We start from the raw sequence: 23,494 nt of genomic DNA, 5'->3' as shown, positions 1-23,494 counted from the left end.
CATAGCGAGCATGTCAGCCTCCTTGACGGAGTGCATACCTCACTGGCGCGGTTGGAGGCGGTCATCGCTCCAACCTTGGTTGGAAACCATCTTCTCGATCAATGATGTAGCTCTTTCAATGGTCAGCGAGAAGAAAGCTCCACCCGCAGCGGCATCTACATGATCACGGGATGACTGCGTCAACCCATTGTAAAAGTTCTATAGAATGAGCCAATTATCCATTCCATGGTGCGGACACGCCAGAATGTACTCATGAAGCCTCTCCCAAGCTTCCGGAATTGACTCATTTGATGCCTGCTGGAAGTTCGAAATTCGACCACGAAGAGCATTAGTTTTGCCCGTCGGGAAGAACTTCGAGAGGAACGTATTGGCACATTTGTCCCAAGTATCCACAGCAGCCTTGTTAGCATAAAACCACTACTTCGCTCTCCCCAAGACAGAAAACGGAAACAGACGAAGCCGGATTGCATCTTGCGATACACCCTTGATAACAAAAGTACTGCAGAGCTCCAGAAACTGCTGGAGATGAGCGCTGGCATCCTCATTGGCCTTGCCACAGAATGGGCTAGCCTGCACCATCGTAATGAGACCCGTCTTGATCTCGAAATTCTCTTCTCCAGTGTTAACCTCGGGTCCGGTGGGGACCTGACTAGCAGACGGAGCAGAATAATCACGGAGTGTCTTCTGGGCCATAGCTCTGGGAGCTGACGATGATGCGACTAGATCAACTGCCGAGAGTGAGATATGAGGAGGTACGATACGTGGTCGAACTCTCCTCAAAAGTAACTCTGGATTGGAATGAAAGTTTTGTGGCAAGTCAAAACTGGTCATACACTACCCTGTTTTCATATCAACGAAGACAAGAAAACAAAGCCAAGTTAGCCTGTTTAGCATGCGAATACCAATCATGATTTTGTTCACAACTTTTATCTATATATTCCACTCTGTGCCTTCCCCGGCAACGGCGCCAAAAATGCTTATTGGCACCTACCAACGTCACCTAGCGATGACGCCTGCAGACGCCATGATTGGTGGCAGTATTTCATGAACCACGAATAAATCCGCAAGCGCATGGAATACCGCTGTAGCATTTTACCCGGGAGTATACTGGGGTGTCATTTTATATTTCCGCAGGGAAGGCGATGAGTGAGATAGTATATAGATTAGTTGGTGAGCTTTATCTAGATTGGATATTCTCATACATAAACAGGGGTAAGATAATAACATGGTAGCAGGTAGTGTGACACACACACGACTACTCTCTTGAATAAAAGAATAAAGATTACTCTAGGCCGGGAGCAAGGTAAAAGTCAAAGCTCGAGTCAGCTGTGCTAGGCTAGCTATATCTACACTTTCTCATTAGTTAGCTTGTCAGAGATTAAACTACACAATAGGGAGATCGCTATCGAAGTAACGGGAGGAGCCCGTACATTCCGGCGACTTTATGTACCTCCTACCCCCCATATTGAACGTGGAGGATTACGAAAAGGCTCGGACAGGGCTGTCACCACCTGCCGGCAACCTCTACAAACCGTGGGTATAGTTGACATCCAGCAACTCTTAGCTAATCTAGACACCATATTTACACTAGTAAGGGATACTCTAGTGTCCCGCGCGAAGCCCCCACCCTCCGAATGGACAGACATCACACTAGAGCAATCATACGAATACTGGAGAAGTTGATAGAGTTCGAAGAACGAAGGACTAACTATCTCCAGCACCGGGCAATTATGCAATGAGATCATTGAATAATAATGCAACCATGACAAGAAGCATATAACTGACAACTCAGAATATACTTCAAGCAGATATCGGTAACCATAGTCTAATTCTATTACAAACGACCGGATATTACAAGAGAGAGCTAGAGATGAACCCAAACCAGACTCTCGAGCAACACCAGCGACTCGAAGACTCCTAGACTCCTCCTAAACTCCACTAAGCCTAAAGACTATGCAAGGAATGCAAGAGAGGTGAGTGAAGTGAGATGTGTGTGTGTGTCCTATTCTCTACCCCTCCCCTTGTATTTATAGGAGGGAGCCACCAGGGTTCTACAGCTAATCCTTCGCAAACCGACTTAGGGGACCAGTGCCGTGCTGCCACGTTGCAAGCTTAAGGCGGTGGGGCCCACGGGCTGGTCGGCCGACCAAGGGGTCGGCCGGCCTGCCAGTGGCGCCAACCGCCCCCAGCTGCTGGCTGTTGGGCCTGGCCTGGTTTGATCACCGGGGTAGAGCTTGTCTTCAGTAGTTTTGCTTCGGTTATTGGGCTTCTTTTGGTCCACTTGAGCCTGAATCAGTGCTCTATATTTTTTGTGATTTTCTTTTGGGCCAAAGTGTGCTAGTAACCTGCATATTAGATCAAAAACACATCTTGCATATTCTAGAAGGTAAAGTGTGGTTTAGGGACTTTATTGAATATAAGTGCGTGCAAGAAATGCAAACTCTCATGATTTTCTGATCAAGTAGACGCCTGGAAATGGTCGTTAGTGAGCATCAACAAGATCCCCCAAGCTGTCTTTTGCTCGTCCATATGACCCTAGACTCATGCTTAGGGGTTTTCGGAAGTTCGTATTTCAGACGGGGCAACGGGTACGATCTGGGCCCGACAGGCCCGTTATGGTCACCTATACACTGGAAGGTACGTGGTCGAATTTTTCTGCAATGAACGCACCCAACCCACTTCGTTTGACCCAAGACTCATGTTTAGGGGTTTTCGGAAGTTCGCATTCCGGACGGGGCAACGGGTACGATCTGGGCCCGACATGGCCGATGTGGCCACCTATGCACCGAAAGGCACGCTGTCGAATTTTTTCGCAACGAGCGCACACAACCCACTCCGTATGACCCAAGAGTCATGTTTAGGGGTTTTCGAAAGTTCGCATTCCGGACGGGGCAACGGGTACGATCTGGGCCCGACATGGCCGATGCGGCCACCTGTGCACCGGAAAGCATGCGATCGAATTTTTTCGCAACGAACACACCCAACCCACTTCGTATGACCCTAGACTCAAATTTTGGGGTTTTCGTAAGTTCTCATTTCGGACGGGGCAACGGGTACGATCTGGGCTCGATAGGCCCGTTTTGGCCACCTGTGTACCGGAAGGCACGCGGTTGAATTTTTTCGCAATGAACGCACACAACCCACTCCGTATGACCCAAGACTCATGTTTAGGCATTTTTGGAAGTTCGCATTTCGGATAGAGCAACGGGTACGATCTGGGCCCGCCAAGCCCGTTTTGGCAACCTGTGCACCGGAATGCACGCTGTCGAATTTTTTCGCAACGAACACACCCAACCCACTCCGTACGACCCAAGACTCATGTTTTGGGGTTTTCGGAAGTTTGCTTTCCGGACGGGGCAACGGGTACGATCTGGGCACGACATGGCCGATGTGGCCACCAGTGTACCGGAGGACACACGTTCGAATTTTTTCGCAACGAACGCACCCAATATACTCCGTATGACCCAAGACTCATGTTTAGGGGTTTTCGGAAGTTTGCATTCCAGACGGGGCAACGGGTACGATCTGGGCCCGACAAGGCCGATGTGGCCACCTGTGCACCGGAAGGCGTGCGGTCGAATTTTTTCGCAACGAACACACCCAACCCACTCCGTATGACCCTAGACTCATGTTTCGGGGTTTTCATAAGTCCTCATTTAGGACGGGGCAACGGGTACGATCTGGGCCCGATAGGCCCGTTATGGCCACATGTGTACCGGAAGGCACGCGGTCGAATTTTTTCGCAACGAACGCACCCAACCCACTCCGTATGACCGAAGACTCATGTTTAGGGGTTTTCGGAAGTTCGTATTTCGGACAGGGCAACGTGTACGACATGGGCCCGACAGGCCCGTTATCGCCACCTATGCACCGGAAGTCACGAGGTCAAATTTGTTCGCAACGAACATATCCAACCCACTCCCTATGACCCAAGACTCATGTTTAGGGGTTTTCGGAAGTTCGCATTCCGGACTAGGCAACGGGTACGATCTGGGCCCGACATGGCCGATGTGGCCACCTGTGCACCGGAAAGCCCGCGGACGAATTTTTTCACCACGAACACACCCAACCCACTCCGTATGACCCTAGACTCATGTTTTGGGGTTTTCATAAGTCCTCATTTTGGACGGGGTAATGGGTACAATCTGGGACTGAGAGGCCCGTTATGGCCACCTGTGTACCGGAAGGCACGCGGTCGAATTTTTTCGCAACGAACGCACACAACCCACTCCGTATGACCCAAGACTCATGTTTAGGGGTTTTTGGAAGTTCGCATTTCGGACGGGGCAACGGGTACGATCTGGGCCCGCCAGGCCCGTTATGGCCATCTGTGCACCGGAATGCACGCTGTCAAATTTTTTCGCAACGAACACACCCAACCCACTCCGTATGACCCAAGACTCATGTTTTGGTGTATTCGGAAGTTCGCTTTCCGGACGGGGCAACGGGTACGATGTGGGCCCGACATGGCCGATGTGGCCACCAGTGCACCGGAAGACACGCGTTCGAATTTTTTCGCAATGAACGCACCCAACCTACTCCGTATGACCCAAGACTCATGTTTAGGGGTTTTCGGAAGTTCGCATTCTGGACGGGGCAACGGGTACGATCTAGGCCCGACATGGCCAATGTGGCCACCTGTGCGCCGGAAGGCGCGCGGTCGAATTTTTTCGCAACGAACGCACCCAACCCACTTCGTATGACCCAAGACTCATGTTTAGGGTTTTTCGGAAGTTTGCATTTCGGACGGGGCAACTGGTACAATCTGGGCCCGACAGGCCCGCTATGGCCACCTGTGCACCGAAAGGCACGCGGTCGAATTTTTTTGCAACGAATACACCCAACCCACTCCATATGACCCTAGACTCATGTTTTGGGGTTTTCGTAAGTTCTCATTTCGGAAGGGGCCACGAGTACGATCTGGGCCTGATAGGCCCATTATGGCCACCTGTGTACCGGAAGGCACGCGGTCGAATGTTTTCGCAATGAACGCACACAACCCACTCCGTATGACCGAAGACTCATGTTTAGGGCTTTTCAAAAGTTCGCATTTCGGACGGGGCAACGGGTACGATCTGGGCCTGCCAAGCCCGTTATGGCCACCTGTGCACTGGAATGCACGCTGTCGAATTTTTTCGCAACGAACACACCCAACCCACTCCGTATGACCCAAAACTCATGTTTTGAGGTTTTTGGAAGTTCGTATTTCGGATGGGGCAACGGATACGATCTGGGCCCGACAGGCCCGTTATCGCCACCTATGCACCGGAAGGCACGAGGTCGAATTTGTTCGCAACAAACGTACCCAACCCACTCCCTATGACCCAAGACTCATGTTTAGGGGTTTTTGGAAGTTCGCATTCCGGACTAGGCAACGGGTACGATCTGGGCCCGACATGGCCGATGTGGCCACCTGTGCACCGGAAAGCACGCGGACGAATTTTTTCGCCACGAACACACCCAACCCACTCCGTATGACCCTAGACTCATGTTTTGGGGTTTTCGTAAGTCCTCATTTTGGACGGGGTAACGGGTACGATCTGGGCCCGAGAGGCCCGTTATGGCCACCTGTGTACCGGAAGGCACGCGGTCGAATTTTTTCGCAACGAATGCACACAACCCACTCCGTATGACCCAAGACTCATGTTTAGGTGTTTTTGGAAGTTCGCATTTCGGACGGGGCAACGGGTACGATCTGGGCCCGCCAGGCCCGTTATGGCCATCTGTGCACTGGAATGCACGCTGTCGAATTTTTTCGCAACGAACACACCCAACCCACTCCGTATGACCCAAGACTCATGTTTTGGGTATTCGGAAGTTCGCTTTCCGGACGGGGCAATGGGTACTATGTGGGCCCGACATGGCCGATGTGGCCACCAGTGCACCGGAAGACACGCGTTCGAATTTTTTCTCAATGAACGCATCCAACCTACTCCGTATGACCCAAGACTCATGTTTAGGGGTTTTTGGAAGTTCGCATTCCGGACGGGGCAACTGGTACGATCTAGGCCCGACATGGCCAATGTGGCCACCTGTGCACCGGAAGGCGCGCGGTCGAATTTTTTCGCAACGAACGCACCCAACCCACTTCGTATGACCCAAGACTCATGTTTAGGGTTTTTCGGAAGTTTGCATTTCGGACGGGGCAACTGGTACAATCTGGGCCCGACAGGCCCGCTATGGCCACCTGTGCACCGAAAGGCACGTGGTCGAATTTTTGTGCAACGAATACACCCAACCCACTCCATATGACCCTAGACTCATGTTTTGGGGTTTTCGTAAGTTCTCATTTCGGAAGGGGCAATGAGTACGATCTGGGCCTGATAGGCCCATTATGGCCACCTGTGTACCGGAAGGCACGCGGTCGAATGTTTTCGCAATGAACGCACACAACCCACTCCGTATGACCGAAGACTCATGTTTAGGGCTTTTCAAAAGTTCGCTTTTCGGACGGGGCAACGGGTACGATCTGGGCCTGCCAAGCCCGTTATGGCCACCTGTGCACCGGAATGCAAGCTGTCGAATTTTTTTGCAATGAACACACCCAACCCACTCCGTATGAGCCAAGACTCATGTTTTGAGGTTTTTGGAAGTTCGTATTTCGGACGGGGCAACGGGTACGATCTGGGCCCGACAGGCCCGTTATCGTCACCTATGCACCGGAAGGCACGAGGTCGAATTTGTTCGCAACGAACGTACCCAACCCACTCCCTATGACCCAAGACTCATGTTTAGGGGTTTTCGGGAGTTCGCATTCTGGACTAGGCAACGGGTACGATCTGGGCCCGACATGGCCGATGTGGCCACCTGTGCACCGGAAAGCACGCGGACGAATTTTTTCGCCACGAACACACCCAACCCACTCCATATGACCCTAGACTCATGTTTTGGGGTTTTCGTAAGTTCTTATTTCGGACGGGGTAACGGGTACGATCTGGGCCTGAGAGGCCCGTTATGGCCACCTGTGTACCGGAAGGCACGCGGTCGAATTTTTTCGCAACGGACGCACACAACCCACTCCATATGATCCAAGACTCATGTTTAGGGGGTTTTTGAAGTTCGCATTCCGGACGGGGCAACGGGTACGATCTGGGCCCGCCTGGCCCGTTATGGCCACCTGTGCACCGGAATGCACACTGTCGTATTTTTTCGCAACGAACACACCCAACCCACTCCGTACAACCCAAGACTCATGTTTTGGGGTTTTCGGAAGTTCGCTTTCCAAACGGGGCAACGGGTACGATCTGGGCATGACATGGCCGATGTGGCCACCAGTGTACCGGAAGACACGCGTTCGAATTTTTTCGCAACGAACGCCCCCAATGTACTCCGTATGACCCAAGACTCATGTTTAGGGGTTTTCGGAAGTTCACATTCCGGACGTGGCAACGGGTACGATCTGGGCCCGACAAGGCCGATGTGGCCACCTGTGCACCGGAAGGCGCGCGGTCGAATTGTTTCGCAACGAACGCACCCAACCCACTCCGTATGACCCAAGACACATGTTTAGGGTTTTTCGGAAGTTTGCATTTCGGATGGGGCAACGGGTACGATCTGGGCCCGATAGGCCCATTATGGCCACCTGTGCACCGGAAGGCACGCGGTCGAATTTTTTCGCAACGAACACACCCAACCCACTCCATATGACCCTAGACTCATGTTTTGGGGTTTTCATAAGTTCTCATTTAGGACGGGGCAACGGGTACGATCTGGGCCCGATAGGCCCGTTATGGCCACATGTGTACCGGAAGGCACGCGGTCGAATTTTTTCGCAACGAACGCACCCAACCCACTCCGTATGACCGAACACTCATGTATAGTTGTTTTCAGAAGTTCGCATTTCGGACGGGGCAACAGGTACGATCTGGGCCCGCCAGGCCCGTTATGGACACCTGTGCACCGAAATGCACGCTGTCGAATTTTTTCGCAACGAACACACCCAACCCATTCTGTATGACCCAAGACTCATGTTTTAGGGTTTTCGGAAGTTCGCATTCCGGACGGGGCAACGGGTACGATCTGGTCCCAACATTACATTGAAATTTTTTAATGCTAAAAAGACATTTATAGAAAGATGTTTAATTTGAATTTCTTTCGAAACACCAGTACAGATTCAGACGTTCACAACATACGCACACTCGCCCCCTTCGAACATACGCCATTTATATTGGAACAGAGGGAGTAATCATTTTCACAATGAATTGTTTCGCCACAGAAATTGTCACATGTTATATTTTTTTATTTTCTTTTTTTCTTGAGAAACATGGCAAAAACAATTGGTCAAAAACAAAAAAAAGCATGAGAGATAGACAAGCCAGCTAAAAAAAATTGTATAAGAGCAACTCCAACAGCCTATCCAAATAGAGTGGGATAGCTAAAAATAGCCAAACATAGGGGAAAAGAAGCATCCAACAACTTATCTATTTGCCTCCCCTCGCTATCTGCCCCGCTATCCCATTGCCTCCGATAGCCAAAATTACCGGTCCGCTCCCCCTCGCCATCCGCATCTCGCCCCCCTCCTCGCGCGCTCCGGCTCTCCCGCCGTCCCGCGCTTCGGCCCTGCCGCGCCCTCCCGCCACCGTCTTCCATGGCGCTCGCCTGGAGCCGCCACGCCGAGCAGCGGCGGCGCTCGTTGCGGGCGGCGGCGGGCGACGGCCGGTGGCGGGGAGGCTTGGCCGGCGGGGTGGCGTTGGGTGGTGGGGAGGCGGCGGTCGTCGGCCGATGGCGCAACGCAGGGCGGCGAGGAGGCGTCCGGCGGTGGGGTGGAGTAGGGCGGCGGGGGGCCATGGAGGCGTCGGGTGTCGGGGAGTCGTCTGGCGACGGGGTAGGGCAGGGGCAGGCGGCAGCCGGCGGCCGGCGACGAGGTGTAGGGCAGCGGTGGCGGCGTCCGGCGGCGTGTGGCGTAGGGCGGCGCCAGCCATGGAGGTGTCGAGCTCTCGAGCAGCAGGGAGAAGTCGGCCATGGGGAGAAGCCATGGAGGAGAGAGGACGGATGGAGTCTATGACACGTGGGGCCCATCAATCAGATAAGATTTTTGGAGTGGAGGAAGGGGATAGATGGAGAAGCTGTTGGATCCCTCACTCGTTAGTTAGCTATCTGTAGTTTTAGAGGGCTGCTATATCGTCAAATTTGGCTTGGAGGATAGATAGGCTGTTGGAGTTGCCCTAAAACTGCTATTACAGGGTCGGCGCAACGGAATACCGACCTGGGTCGGCGCAACGAACCACCGACCAGGTCACCCGTGGGCCCCGCCCGCCTCCTCATACGCCCGTTAAAACACTCCCCCACCTCTGGGCCGCCGGGGCCCACCCATCGCCGTCGCCACCCTCCCCACCCCATCGGCCCCGCCGGCCGCCGCAGATGGGCCAGCCGCGGCGGCGCGGCAACCCGCACGGCCACCACCTCCGGTGCCCGCGCCGCATTGCGCTGCCGGCGGCCGCGCTGGCCCTGCTCTTCCTCGCCGTCACGCTCCTCGCGGCCTCACTCCTCTTCGCGCCGCCGCTCGCGGACCTCCGCCCCGGCCTCGCCGCCTCCTCCACCTCCCGCCGGTTCCTCCGCCGCTCCCCGGTACGGACGGAGCATAGTTTATCGCCTCTGCGGGCTCGGCCGTGCTGCCCGATCTGATTGTTTCTCCCTCCCCTGTTCTTTTTGAGCCCGCAGACGAACGGCTCCGCCGGCGAACTGATGGGCTCCGAGAGCGGCGGGCCGTTCATTGTTCCGGTTAGATTACAATGCGAGGCTTTCTTTGGGTTGGGTTATCCATAAATAAGTCAAATTTGGATAGATTTTTGTACTGATTTGATCCTCGGGGGTTTGGGTTCCGCGCACACCAATCCCTTCGTTACATCAATTGGGGGAAAATGAGGAGACGAATCACATTGAACCATACAGCCTAGTTTGTTGGTTTTCAACCATTGAAATGTCAGATTGGGCCTTCCATGTATAAGTAGCTGACCAGTCTGTTATATTCAATCAAAATGTAGACACACGGATGGATTCGGCAGGATGATCTTTGGCGCTCAAAGCTTGCTAGCAACTTCTATGGATGCAGCAACTGTAGCAGTAAATTTCCTGGTGAGCAGTCACGCCACTGTAACTTACTGCTTAAAATAATTTGGACGATAATGCCATCAGTCCACAACTATTGGATGTTGTCTACACCTGTGCAGTGGGTGTCAATGATGAATGTTTGTGTGCATCTTTTTTGCATTATGATGATGGCTGACGAGTTAACGGCATCTGCCTAAAGGGCTCACCTATTTAAATATTGCAGATTCCAGCATTACTACACAACCGGATCGATTCCTAATTGTTGTTACAAGTGGAGGCCTCAATCAGCAGAGAACGGGGGTGAGGTTTTTCTCTAGTTGCTTTTTTTTTGGGTACAAGTAGGGCCTCATGGATATGATTAAGAGCTTCTGAAGTAAACATGGAATTCCTTTAGCACATGCTCACACTGTTTATACTATCTTTTTTTTTTTGCGAAACACTGTTTATACTATCTTATTGCACCAAACTCATAATATATGCTGTCAGTATCTGCTTGAACTGCTGGAGGTTCCTATCTTGTTCTAGGTCCCAGGATATATAGTCCTAGTCTTCTCTTTAGTAGTATATGTCTGAGTGCGATGCATCTAAAAAAATTCTAATCCTTTTGTTAAATGGACTGGAGAGTATTTTCTCAATTGTGAATGATGACACACTAACAATTTACTCGCCGCTCCAAATTATTTATTTTCTTGTTTTTCTCTATTCTGTGCAGAAGAACTCTGTACTAGACATGTCATGACATCTGCCTTTTTTAGATAGTTGATGCTGTAGTTGCTGCACACATTTTAAATGCTACACTTGTTCCCAAACTGGATCAAACATCTTTCTGTGCAGCATTGAGTATAAAAGAAATGGGGTTAGTTCAATTTCAACACCTGAGGGGGGGGGGGATTATGCAAAACGAAGATTTCTAAAAATCGGTTCCGCCACACTAGCGTGCAGGCACCTATTCCATGGAATTCAGCTGTGGCAAAGTCATCAAGTCTGCCGTGAACAATGTATGCGAAGGTTCTCAAGCAATGTAGTATGCATGGGCTGACATGCTGCCCCTATTTTTATTATGAATCACTTTATTGGCAATTGATATATAAATATGGTAGGGTTTGAACAATCTATTATATCTTATTATTTGGGGAACAAAAAGAGCCTTCACGTTTGCTCTCATGGCCTAGAAAATCTTACGTTAATCGGGGAAAATAAGAGAAATTACCCACCACTGCCATTACGATAATATTAGTCCAAAATACCCTTTCACCAAAATAAAAATTACCCACCACTGCCACTATGATAAATATTCGTCCAAAAAATAAAAATTCAGTATTCCCATTATTGAAAATTAAATTTAAAATATCTTTTTACTATGTACAGTATAAATTATAAATGTATACTATTAATAAAAAACTAAAGACAACAAAAAATATTAAATCAGAATAGGAATAGTTAGATGCAAAATATTATTAAAGCTTAACAAAGCAAATTGTTACTATGATAGACAAAATTTGAATTGTTTTTACCAACACTATTTAAAATAATGAAGAGGATGATGTATGGTAAGAAATAGTAAATTTTTTCTAAAAATAGTAAAGATATAAAGACATAAATTTTTGAATTTTCAATACTAGCCGTGCAAAGGCGCGGGGCTTGTGCCTAGTTCTTATAAGACCAGCAGAAAAGCTCAAAACTCTTGCATCAAAAATATTGGATGTGCATATTTCCTTCGTTACTCTGACTAAACACCTGTAGTTAGGCACTCCACTTTGATCATCGGACTATAGAACACATGTTTGTGTGTTGCTTTCATCCAGCAGAGATGCTCTAGTGCAGGCCTGGGAGGCAACAGAAATTAACACTAAGCATATTTGATGAACCGTGTGCACTCTCCCAAACAAATAGCCAAGTCCAGCTCCACACGCCATTGCCGCCGTTGAAGTATGGTATGTGATTTGGGTGGTACCAGCCAACTAACGACACAAAGAGACCGAATGAACATAATCACAGCTCTTGCCACGAATGAAGAAATGAATGCAAATATACTACCACACACCATTGTGTTCCATGCCTGGGAGATGAACAGTAAAGGAGTTTTTTTTAAAGATTCTACAAGAAGTGGAGCGGCTACTAATTTGTCGTTAGTTACCAACTAACAGTGAAGTATTACTGCTGATGACTTCACTAGTGAAATGGCGTAAACATTCTTTCAAATATGGATGAAGACATCGTCTTTAATGAGTTAATTACCAAGTCAAACAAAGTGAAATGGATCTCTGATTCCATGGACAAAATTATGCCTCAATAATTATCATGTTTTCAAAGGAATGACCACCGGCATGCATATTGATATAGGGAAATATAGGGGTGGGAGGCAAAGGAAATTTTGTATCTTCAGTAACAGTGCATTTCAGCACTAGTCGTTTGCAAGAGCAGAAGGGTCTGTATCCAAGGAACGCCTTATCTAATATCCACAGAGTTTGTTGGTACCCCTGTTCAGGTGTTCAGGTGTCCATTCAATCTTGAGTGGGGATGGGTCTTGGCTGCAATGTTCTGATTTTTTTTCTTCAGATGAGAGGGAAATTTCTTTTTTTTTTTTGGGTATCTCTAGAGGAATGATTCTCATTTAATCTCAAAACATGTCCAAAACGTGAACCATTCTATAAGCAACGTGTTTTTTTAGCTGCCGTGAGACTCCTGCAGTCCAGAGTTCAAGATGTTCGCTTGATGCAGAGAGAATCAAGGTTTGTCCACTGTTAACTGTACTCATCAAGGTTTTCAATGTACCAGCTATATCAATCGGTCCAATCATTTTCCTCTAAATTAGTAAAACTAAGACGCATGCCGAGACGGCTGAGCAGCACCCACCTTTCTGTAGCAGAACATTTTAGCTTCTAACAATGAACATATGAATATATTGGCAACACCACGAATAAAAACGGTCCACGTCAGGAGCTGCTATCCTATGAAAGTTGCTAGGGCTCCCAGCAACACCAAAAATTAGTCGACAAATTAGCTTTAACATTTTTTGAGCAAAGACTTAGCTTTAACGACTGTACCGTTCTTGTGTGCCTGAGAGAAGCACGAAGAAAGTTCACGTGCTGGGGTCAGAACTCGCAGCTGATTGGCATCTGTTGCCGGAAAAGCAAAACAACAAGCCAAATGGGCTTAGCTGTGGGCAGCGCTGGATAATTTATTGGCGGTGCTCCGAAGGTGATCCTTTATAAGACCAGCACAGAAGCTCACAATTGTCGCATCAAACAGGGTTACATATAAGTATTTCCATCGTCACTCTGTAGGCTGAGATGACTGAACACCTGCAGTTACACTCCAGTTTGATTGTCGGACTATAGAAGACATGTTTGTGTGTTGCTTTCGTCGACCAGAGATGCTCTAGTGTAGGTCTGGGAGGCAACAGGAGCTTAACATTAAGCTTATCAGATGAACCATGTGCACTCCTAACCAAATAGCCAAATCCAGCTCCACACGCCATTGCCATTGAAGTATGCTATGTGATTTGTGTGGTACTAGTCAACTAAGGACAAAGGGGCCGAATGAACATAATCACAGCTCTTGCCGCAAATGAAGAAATAATGAATTTAATGCAAATATACAACAACACACCATTGTGTTCCATGCCTGGGAGATGAACAGTGAAGGAGTTTTTTCTTTGATCGTACAAGAAGTGGACCAGCTACTAATTTGTCGTTAGTTACCAACTAACAGTGAAGTATTACTGCTGATGACTTCACTAGTGAAATGGCGTAATAAACTAGCTGGATCCCTGTGAAAGGCATAATAAAGGAAACAGTCACCATGAATTAACTCTTTACGGAATACTTTCTGGCAACACAAAGACCTGATCTAGTAAATTCGTGGTACCTTTACATTGTCATTCGAAAGCTCCGCTCTTAACACTACCACAGAACTGGTCATCAATGCCGGCTCATCAGTGCCGGTTCGGCGGGAGCCGGCATTGAACCAACCTCACTGCCGGTTCAATCGGGGGCGCGCCAAAAAAATTGGGGGAATCCCGTCAAACCGGCAGTGACATATGAATTCACAGCCGGTTGTGCACAATAACCGGCAGTGAAACATTCACTGCCGGTTCTTTACAGGAACCGGCAGTGGCCCTAGAATAAACAAACAAAGCGTTCTTTGAGATTTTTTTCCAGGACTTGAACTTTAGTACCGTACCGCTGAGCAAAGGAGATGAAGACTGACTTAAATAGGGAGAGGTGCTTACAGGTGCCAGGATGAGTTCGAGGATCGGGGGCGGGTGCATTCTAGCTTATGTTCCTGTTCGCCCTGGAACATGAACTCGAATGCATCCTCTCCCGCATCCTCGATCTCAACCCTTTTTGGTTGTTCCCCTTTTTTGCTGTTCAAACAATTCCACTATGAAAAAACATGAACTCATCGAATGCATCCTCTCCGGCATCCTCGATCTCATCAGCTGACGCGCTTCAAAAGACTGACATTCATCCATCACCACTTCACCAGTCCAATGTATTGCACTTCCTATACATGGAACTTCAATAGACTGGAACCTAATTCTTCTAGGGTCAATCCTGCAACACCTCCCAAATCTTGCACCTCATCCTTAGTGCATATCCATCCATATGGATAACCTCTCCCCCACCCTAAACCCTACAGACCCTCCCATACAAGTAACATTGTAGCAAATGCATATTAGGAAGTCAAACCTCATTCAGACTCATCATTATGTACTAGGGTCTCATTATTTCAGTAACATATGGCAATGTTGCACAAAGCAGAATTTTATTACTCCTATTTGTTAAATTACGCAAGTGCAGCTCCCACATTACCTGAAGCAGTTATTCTAAGAGTCGCATGCCTCTGATCAGATTCTTTCATTCCATTTGAGAAAAGCTAAAAGAGAATGAAATAAATGTTGTTAGCTAGTTAATTAGACCACAATTGCAGTTATTTTCAGTGCAATCCAGAAAATAGTAGATACCTTGTAAAAGAAAGGGCTCTTTGCAGCTAAAATTGCAGAGCTGATATAGATAGACTTTACTTTCAAAATCTGAGTACATTCCATACTCCAGGATGAATCACTGCTTTCTCCATCCTCACCAGGCAAAGAGAAGATCCAATAAAATGAATGCATCACAAATACAACAAGAGAAGAAAATGGTGCGTTGTGGTATTAGAAGATAGCAGTTCTGCTATTAAGTGTTAAAAAACTTAGAGAATGAGTTACTCGGAATGCAAAATTCATATCTCGACAAATGAAAGCAACCAAGTAGGCGCACCAATCTTCCATGTGAAAAGTAAATGGGGAACAAATGTGTTGATTATTACTATAACAGTAGCACAGAATAAATGTAGAGTCTTGGCTGCTTCAAGTACTTTAAGGAAGCTAAATATCCCGAGGAAATTGATTGAAAAAAAGTTACTTCTAACTATCTGTTAGAGTCGTAACTTGTATACACTATTCCTTAATCCCGATTGAGGCATTGAGGTTTCTTGATTCAAGCACTTAAGCCTGAAACTTACGTAATCTCTAGTTCAATTGTGCTACTTAAGTGATTACTGTGTTTGCTACCAGTAGTTAGCTCTTGCCACCATATTGGACAACTTCAATACAGTTGAACTAGTTAGCCAACACATTGTGCCAGTAGACAGTAGTAAACTTGAAAAGAAAAAAAAAAATCATCAGCACTATCAAATTTAACAGACCCTGAATATTTCAACGTAGAAAATGTTATAGAGTTTATTATATTTATGCAGGTTCTTTGTCCTAAACCCAAAAGGTCAAATATTTGATAGCAGAAGTTAAATTGAACTGACCATCTTGCTTAATATCAGGTGGAGATTCTTCTATCATAGCTACAGGCTCCTCATTGCCTTCCTCATAGGTATCACATTCTTCAGCTTCAACTTTGCAGTTTGCTCCCGATTCTGGGGCCATAAGATGGCAGTGCAAAAGTTTTTCAAAATGTCTTACACATAAACAAATACTTCAAGATCACGCATAACTATGAACACGTAAAATAGGAACAAAGTACAAATCACAGTAAACAGTGCAGAGATAGTAAATGCCAAGGCATGATCAGCGTATTTAAATAGGGTTAATTGGATTCATGCCATTATAATTTTCCGAGTTCACTGATCTACCATTACAATTCACCTATTTCGAACCGTGCCATTACAATTTCCTATCTCTTTCAAACATACCACTACATACCCCTTCGACCTGTTTTTTAAAATTTGTGGACCAAAATACCCTTGACCTTCTTCTTCCTCTCATCCCTTCTCTCTCTCTCCTCTCTCCATGGTAGGATATGCCGGCACCGCCCCTGCCCCCGGGCTCATGCCCCTCGCCGACCGGCTAATGCTGCTGCTGCTGTGCGGCGGCTGCTGCTGGACCGGGCGGCGGGCGCGCAGAGTAGCTCGGCGTGGGACAGATGACGTGGGAAGGCCGCGCAGCAGCGGCGCACTATTATTCTTGGCTGGCGTCGAGGACGGGCACGGCCGGGCGTCGTGCGGAGCGAGGCCGCGATGCTGCTGCGGCAGCGGAATCAGGCGGATCGGCTTCCTGTCCGGCGGAATCGACGAAATTACCAGAGCATCTCATAAATGGATTGGTGACCGCGCCAAGCTCGATTTGATGTCCAAATCGACAATAATGCCTGACAGCTTTATCGATTTGAGGTTGCTATGGTGCAGGGCTTCACGAGCACCTGGGCCCGTAGGCGTAGGCAAGGAATCCCAGCTCGACGCGAGCCCCCTGCGCCGACCGGCTGCTGCTGCTGCTGCTGTGTGGCGGCTGCTGCTGGACCAGGCAGTGGGCGCGCAGAGCAGCTCGGCATCGCCGGCGACGGCGCGGACCTTGCCTACCTCCACGCCCGCGGCATCATCCAGCGTAGGATGGAAGGGCGGCGGCAGCGATGCATGAGCACGGTCAGGGCAGCGGCGGTGGCCATCGGAAGAAGTGGATTGGGGAAGAAAGGGAAGAAGAAGCTGGTGGCCGGCCAGACTGCCTCCTCGGGCCCCGCCCCAGGCCAATAGCAGCCGCCGCCGCCGCCCAGCAGTAGCAGCAGCAGTCGGTCGGCAAGGGGCATAGGCCCAGGGGCGCGGAGCAGCGGATGCTGGTGGCGGCCCCCACATCGTCTGCCGGGGGGGCGGATCTGCCTGGGCCATGGAGAAGGAGGCAGGAAGGAGAAGAGAGAGGAGTGAGAGGAGGAAGAAGACGAGGGTATTTTGGTCCACAAATTCTCAGAAACACGTCGAAGGGGTACGTAGTGGTATGTTTGGAAGAAATGTGAAATTGTAATGGCACGGTTTGAAATAGGTGAATTGTAATGGCAGATCAGTGAACTTGGAAAATTGTAATGGCATGGATCCAATTAACCCATTTAAATAATACCATTCAAGAATCAAGATCAATGACTAAATATTAAAGATGAGTGCCAGTTGGGAGTCAGATTAGATGCTAACAGTGATCAGTTGACTTAAAATATGCTGAGATAGAAACTAACATAGGGATGAACATAGGGATGTCAGGCACAAATGGCCCTAACATCCGCCAGTGAGCCTAAACATTGATGTTTATGACTGCCTAATGGGTCTCTGAAAAAAAAAATTGAACCCTAACTGAATTAAGAGACAAAAATATATCAATAATATATTGCTCAGAAGTCAGAACGTACATTCTGGTGAAAATTCTAGTCGTGTACTTTCAACTATGACAAATGAGAATGTCCATTCACATATCAGCCACCAAAATGGCGAAATTTTGACTGTACACATTCTCAAAGGGAGTATTTCTAATCTTTACAACTTTTTCCTAATATTTACAACTTTGAAGTGCTAATGGGTAAGCTCATATTCTTGAGAAACCAATGCCAAATATATATGCATTTGTCTCCTATTTCCTCAAGAAACAATACTTCATTTTTCATGTTTTATTTCTATGGCCTTATGCACAGTTTCTAATTTATCTTTTAATTCCTTGTCCATAGTTCAAACAAGTAAAAGCCCTAATTAGCACATTTCACAAATATATTCTTTTTTTTTTGCTAATGGCATCATTTGTTGTAGTTGTTGAAATCCTCTTACATCATATAGCAAACATCCAGGCGTAATATTAAGACATACATAAATTTCTGTGCAGTATACTTCATAATTACAAAGCATGACTAGGACAAAATAACAGATTGTGAAGTACAATTGTTGAGTCAATCAAGCTATTCGAGAACCATGTGCACTACTAAAAACTATGCAAGGACAACACCTAACCAACTATTGAAGAGCATTTCATTCTGATGAACAGGTCACAACGTCAAACATCACACGATTTCCCTAAAAGTACAGAATATCTCAAAAATTACAGAAACATTTGAACTTCTTGACATCAGAAAAGTAGTGTGGAGTGCAAATGAATGATCATCCGATGGCTGTCATTTAAGCAGCAACAGCCAAAGGAATGACATCCCTAATTCCAAACTGTGCTCAATCAATTGGGAATGCCACAGGTTCAGTTGCAATGTGTGGATATTGTTCATAAACTTATGTGTATGCAAATCATATTACAGGCATCGATCAAGGTGAGGCATACAAATAAGTACTAGTTTGCACATATCCAATTCAGAGCTCAATAAGATCGTACGAATACTGTAGAATAAATCACCCAAAGAAGACCTGTGTCAGTTAAAATCGCCCTTCAACATCCCTTATAAACTACACCAGTTAAAGCCCATTTCATTGACATAAGAAATGTATGCTCTGATACAAGTACAATCTGAGTTCCCGTTGCAGCAACTAAAGAGGTTCAAAAGACAATGATTGCCCCGCATTTCACAGCTTCGATTAAAAGGAAAAGTGCCTTACCAACCTTAAGGTCAAAGGCTTTACCACCTAAAGCCCGAGCACACGGTCAGGTCAAATCAAATCAACTCAAAAGGTAAGCACCTTCCCGTTCCTTTACCCCCACCAAACGCATGGAACAATTTAATTCAATTCGAACAAACACAGCCGTCCCCCAATTCCGAATCCACGCCGAATTCGCGACTTGTCGACGGCGAAAGAAGAAGACTCGAAGAGGGAGGAAATCGGGAATCCTCGCTCACCTTTGCCGCGTCGGAGCTCCTCCCGTCGCCGCTTGCGTTGGCGCGCCCAGTCGGCGAGCGATGAGCAGCCCTCGCCGGCGGCGCCCTTGGCCCCGGGGGCATCGTCCCCGGCGACAATCTCGATCTGCAGCACCCGGTCCGAGAAGTTGACCGAGTTGAAGGCGAACTCGAAGCTCGGCCCCCCGCTCGCCCGCGAGAAGTCCGGGTCCATCCCTCTGCTTCCTCCTCCTCCTCGAACCAATCAACCACGCGACTCGCCTCGCCTCACCTCTGACGCGCGGCCGCCGCAGCAGCCATCGACGGGGCAGACGGAGGCCAAACCCCAACCCTAGCGAAGCTTGGACAAGGGAATCGCGATGCGGGTGCGGGAGAGCGAGCAGGTTGTGTGAAGACTGGAGAAGGGGGTAGACCTGGGCATGGGCTGCCCGAACCGACGGACCCGACCCAACCCGCCCGAAAATAGCCCGATCCGACCCGAAGAGTTTGATGGGCGGGCTCGGGTCAAAATTTTTGACCCGGTATGACTGATGGGCCGGGCAAGGACTAAAAATTTTGACCCGAAATCCAAAAAACCCGAAGGAACCCGACATTTTACATAGGCCCGGCTCGACCCGAACCCGACCCGACTAGCTGTCGGGTCGGGTGCGGGCTCAATTTTACAGCCCGGCCACCGGGTCGGGTCGGGCACGGGCCGCTAGAAAAAAACACCGGGCTTTTTTTGGTCCGACCCGAACCCGACCCGGCCCGGAGGATGCCCAGGTCCAGGGGGAGAGGAGACGAACAGGAACAAGAGAACCGTAGCGGAACGAGCGGAGCCGTGGAGGGGGCAACTTCGCGATAAGGAGATATCCAGGGGGCGTAAATGCGAATCTGAGGCAAGAAAAAGGACAGCCGAACAAGACGGGGTAAATTCGTACCCTCCGGTGGGGCCAGCGGATAAACACACTTCAGGCTCTCCGCACTCGTCACTCTCCAAATTCACTCTGTAAAAAGAATATTCCTGCCTGGTCATCGAGATTCTCCTCTCTATATTCAGTTTTGCTGCACCCGTTCACTCTCTATATCTCCACTCTATACCAACTACCAGCAGACGGGCCCACAGGTCAGATTTTTTTTTACCCCTGTCGGCGTCCTCTCTCTCCCCGCTCTCTCTCTCGTTCTCCTCCCCTGCTCCCCCCGCCGGCACGCCACCCCCTCTCCTGCGCCCTCCCACCGGCGCGCCGCCCCCTCCTGCTCCCTTCTCCTCCCTCCCTCCCTCCCTCCCACTCGACTCCGCGCGGCAGGAGCCTGTGCCGGCCAGATCCCACGGTGGGGCGGGGCGGCGGCCTCCGATCTCCCCGGCGCGGCGGCGTCCCGTGCGCCGCGGCGTCCATGGCGAGCTCGAGCAGGGGCGGCGCGCGGGGCGGCCTACGCGCGGGGCGGCGGGCACGCGCCACGGCTCCGCGGCGCGTGGTGCGGCCCCTGCTCGAGCTCCGCCCCCCGCGGCGGGGGAGCATGCGCGGCGGGGCTCTTCCTCTGCTCCCCTCCACACAGCTCGTCGCGGCGTCGGCGTGGACTCGGCAACGGCGAGGCGCGCGAGCGGCAGCCTCGCCTCCCTCGCCGGCCGCGGCCCTCCTCCCCTGCCTCCTCCCCTGCTGGGCGCCGCCCCTCCCCTGTCCTCCTCCCCTCCTCCTCTGAGAGCGCGGAGGCCAGGCACCTGGAGGCCCGTGACGGGGTGGCCGTGCGCGCCACGGCTCCGCGGCGCGCGGCCCCTGCTCCGCGCCATGGACGGCGGCGGCGCGAGGCGGGCGAGCAGGGTTGCGGCGTGGATGGACGGCGGCGGTGCGAGGCGGGACGACGGCTCCAGCGTGCTCATCCCTCCTCCCTCGAACGTGTCGGCGGTGGTGTGGCGAGCAGCGAGGCCCGGCCACCGGCCGTGGAGGCGTGGCGGAGCGCGGCACTCCTCGGCAGCCATGGCGGGGCGGCGGAAGGCCGCGCGGCGGCCTCGAGCTCGGCCAGCGTGTCCTCGTCCCTCTTCCTCCCTCGTACTCTAGCTTGGCGGCGACGACGAGCTGGTGGTGGTTGGGGCTGTGCGCGTCGGGAGGCCGGACCGTGCCACGTCGGTGATAGCGCGCCGTCCGTACCAACTCTGCAAGTTGCGGACGGGATGTAACTTAGAGCACCATTTACAGAAGCCCGCTGCAGACGATTTTTGCGCCAAAACGAACTCTAAACGGCTTACCGCGTGGGATACAGAGCGTGTCCAGAGCCCACTGCCTACTGACGTGGGTCCCAGCTGTCGGTACGCTGTATGGTTTGGACGGGCCCGGGTGTCGGTGGGCGGGCAGGTTGGAGGGAGAGGAGACGTGGGATGGATCGGTCGCCGACGGGATTTCCGATTTCGGGTCCGCGTCTCTTCCCTGGGATGCCTTTCTTGGCTTTGGTTTTGCGGTAGCGGAGGAAAATTTGCGGGCTGGAGTTTTCGAGGGGAAAAAAGTTTGCTAGTTAGTTGGCTGCTGACGTAGGCTGGAGGGGTAGGCTTTTTTCGGAGTATTAGAAATATGCCCTGTGTTGCTATGGCCGAACACTATATACACCAAATGCAATAATAGTGTGATTGGATATGTATTTTTTATGCTATGTTTAAACAACTAAAATATTACTTTAAATGTGAATAGAAGAGACCACTCATAGATCAAGAAACGCAGAGTCGAGCAATTTATCTATGGTATATGGTAAGAAGTACCTTTTGACTGTGGAACATCAGAGACTACCTGATGATAGTTAGCTCTCACCACTAGAATATACCATAGATTTATATATGGATTCTTCATCAATCGTAGAAACATATATGACTATGATGCCCGTGCAAACGTTCATGTACACGCACGTGCACTCACCCTCTATGAATATCAAACTTGTACCATTTAGTATAGAATATTTCTAATTGCAAAACATCATATACACATATGGTGTGATGACTTTCATGAACCTCAGTTGTAAACCGTTGTTGCATATTTCAGAGAACGGCGACAGCATCATGAAACCTGAAACATATGTATTGTGAGTATCCAAGAACCTTTTTTTTTTTTGCTATACCCGTGAGTGGGATCGTGGAAATCTTATCTCTAGAACAGGCACGGCTCCCTTCGATTCCTCTTTGACAGCCATCTCGTTCTCAACCCCCCTTCTCTTGTTCGATTCTATCTCAAATTAAATCTCTTCACATGTGAGTAGATTGAAGCCGATAGAGCTCAACCTGATAGGTGCTTCGCATCTAGAGGAGCCTGAATGGCGGCCGTCTCCATAGCTCACGCTGGGAAGTCCGTGGCTGCCGCGTCCAGACCTTGCGCCAACCAGGAGTCCAGGATGCATGATGGCCACACCCGGAAACACGGAAAGATAAGGCATTGAGGCTCCAGTGGTTGCTGCCCAGCATTGCTGTGATTTCAACCTTTCTGTCAATCTCGCCTTCATTCATCGATGGAGGAGGTGATGCAGGTGGATGATCAGGAAAGAGATGGAGTCATGGAGCACCTCTGCACCTGCACCTGCAGCACGAGCATCGCATTCGCTGCTGGTGTCTTAGTCCTCCTTCCAATTATGATCTATTCTTTCTCCTATGAATTGGCTTCCTACAACATGGGATTGGAGTTTGACTGTTTGAGCGGCACCAACAAGGAGATGAGCGCGGTACGAGGTGGAGTCGGAGGCAGATAGGAGGAGGAGTGCGTTCGGATCCACATGTCATTGTTATAAAACGGACCAAAAGTCAAAGTGTTTGCTAAGATTTTCTTTCGAAAATTCAAATGTTGATGATAGAATCTGGGTCACAGGATTTTGACCTTTTCAACCAAATTAGTGGTTTTTTTTTTCTGTTTTGAGGCCTTGACATTTAAACTTTTTGGAAAGTCATACATCTGGAAACCAAGGTCACATCACGACCTAGAGATGACATATATGTTGTCTAGAGATTTCATTGGCAGCATAAGTTGGACGTTTGGCAATTCTGATTATTTTATTATTTGTCCTGTGTGTGAAATGACATATATGCCATAAGGTGATGAAGTGATGATTAGGGATGGCAACGGGTCGGATTCGAGTCGGGTGGAGTGTCTGGGCACCCAAAACCGAAACCCAAACTTAAAACCCGAACCCGACCCGAACACCATTTCGGGTCAAAATCCATCCCCAAAACCGAAACCCGCGGATACCCGAAACCCGAAACCCATTTTTGTATGGCAACATAGTAAGAGCAATAAGTACTTTTTATAAATATATACATAATATATATAACATTTACATGTATAAACAAATTACAATAAATAGTAAATAATTTCCTAAGTCAACATAGAATAAATTTAATAGTCTAAGTAAAC

The 23,494-nt window shown here is 49.3% G+C and overlaps 2 protein-coding genes across 9 annotated transcripts; one reads left to right on the top strand and one right to left on the bottom strand.

The window, feature by feature from the left end:
* The first annotated feature begins 9,281 nt into the window (after nucleotides 1-9,281).
* Nucleotides 9,282-10,713, top strand: LOC120703585 (O-fucosyltransferase 16-like). Its single transcript, XM_039987710.1, has 3 exons — nucleotides 9,282-9,567; nucleotides 9,984-10,074; nucleotides 10,274-10,713. Exons 1-3 carry the CDS (start codon nucleotides 9,361-9,363, stop codon nucleotides 10,390-10,392), a joined length of 417 nt encoding a protein of 138 aa, XP_039843644.1. The 5' UTR covers nucleotides 9,282-9,360; the 3' UTR covers nucleotides 10,393-10,713.
* A 2,882-nt stretch (nucleotides 10,714-13,595) lies between these two features.
* Nucleotides 13,596-19,539, bottom strand: LOC120703584 (BTB/POZ domain-containing protein POB1-like). 8 transcript variants are annotated; one of them, XR_005687083.1, is made up of 6 exons: nucleotides 19,137-19,539; nucleotides 15,856-15,966; nucleotides 15,020-15,138; nucleotides 14,868-14,931; nucleotides 13,921-14,559; nucleotides 13,600-13,822 (listed from the first exon to the last, which is right to left on the bottom strand). XR_005687083.1 is itself a non-coding variant. In XM_039987708.1 (5 exons), exons 1-5 carry the CDS (start codon nucleotides 19,345-19,347, stop codon nucleotides 13,758-13,760), a joined length of 510 nt encoding a protein of 169 aa, XP_039843642.1. In that variant the 5' UTR covers nucleotides 19,348-19,539; the 3' UTR covers nucleotides 13,596-13,757. The 8 variants fall into 8 exon arrangements, 6 of the variants coding, with proteins under 6 accessions (XP_039843642.1, XP_039843639.1, XP_039843637.1 ...); XR_005687084.1 differs by lacking the exon at nucleotides 13,600-13,822 and having other exon boundaries at nucleotides 13,838-14,171; nucleotides 14,285-14,559; XM_039987708.1 differs by lacking the exon at nucleotides 13,921-14,559 and having other exon boundaries at nucleotides 13,596-13,822; nucleotides 15,080-15,138.
* Between the last annotated feature and the right edge of the window lie 3,955 nt (nucleotides 19,540-23,494).

Source organism: Panicum virgatum, chromosome 4K, assembly GCF_016808335.1.
Source record: "Panicum virgatum strain AP13 chromosome 4K, P.virgatum_v5, whole genome shotgun sequence".
Lineage (NCBI taxonomy): Eukaryota > Viridiplantae > Streptophyta > Magnoliopsida > Poales > Poaceae > Panicum > Panicum virgatum.
Note: the sequence above shows the minus strand (reverse complement) of the source record. Positions and strands in the feature narration are given on the sequence as shown.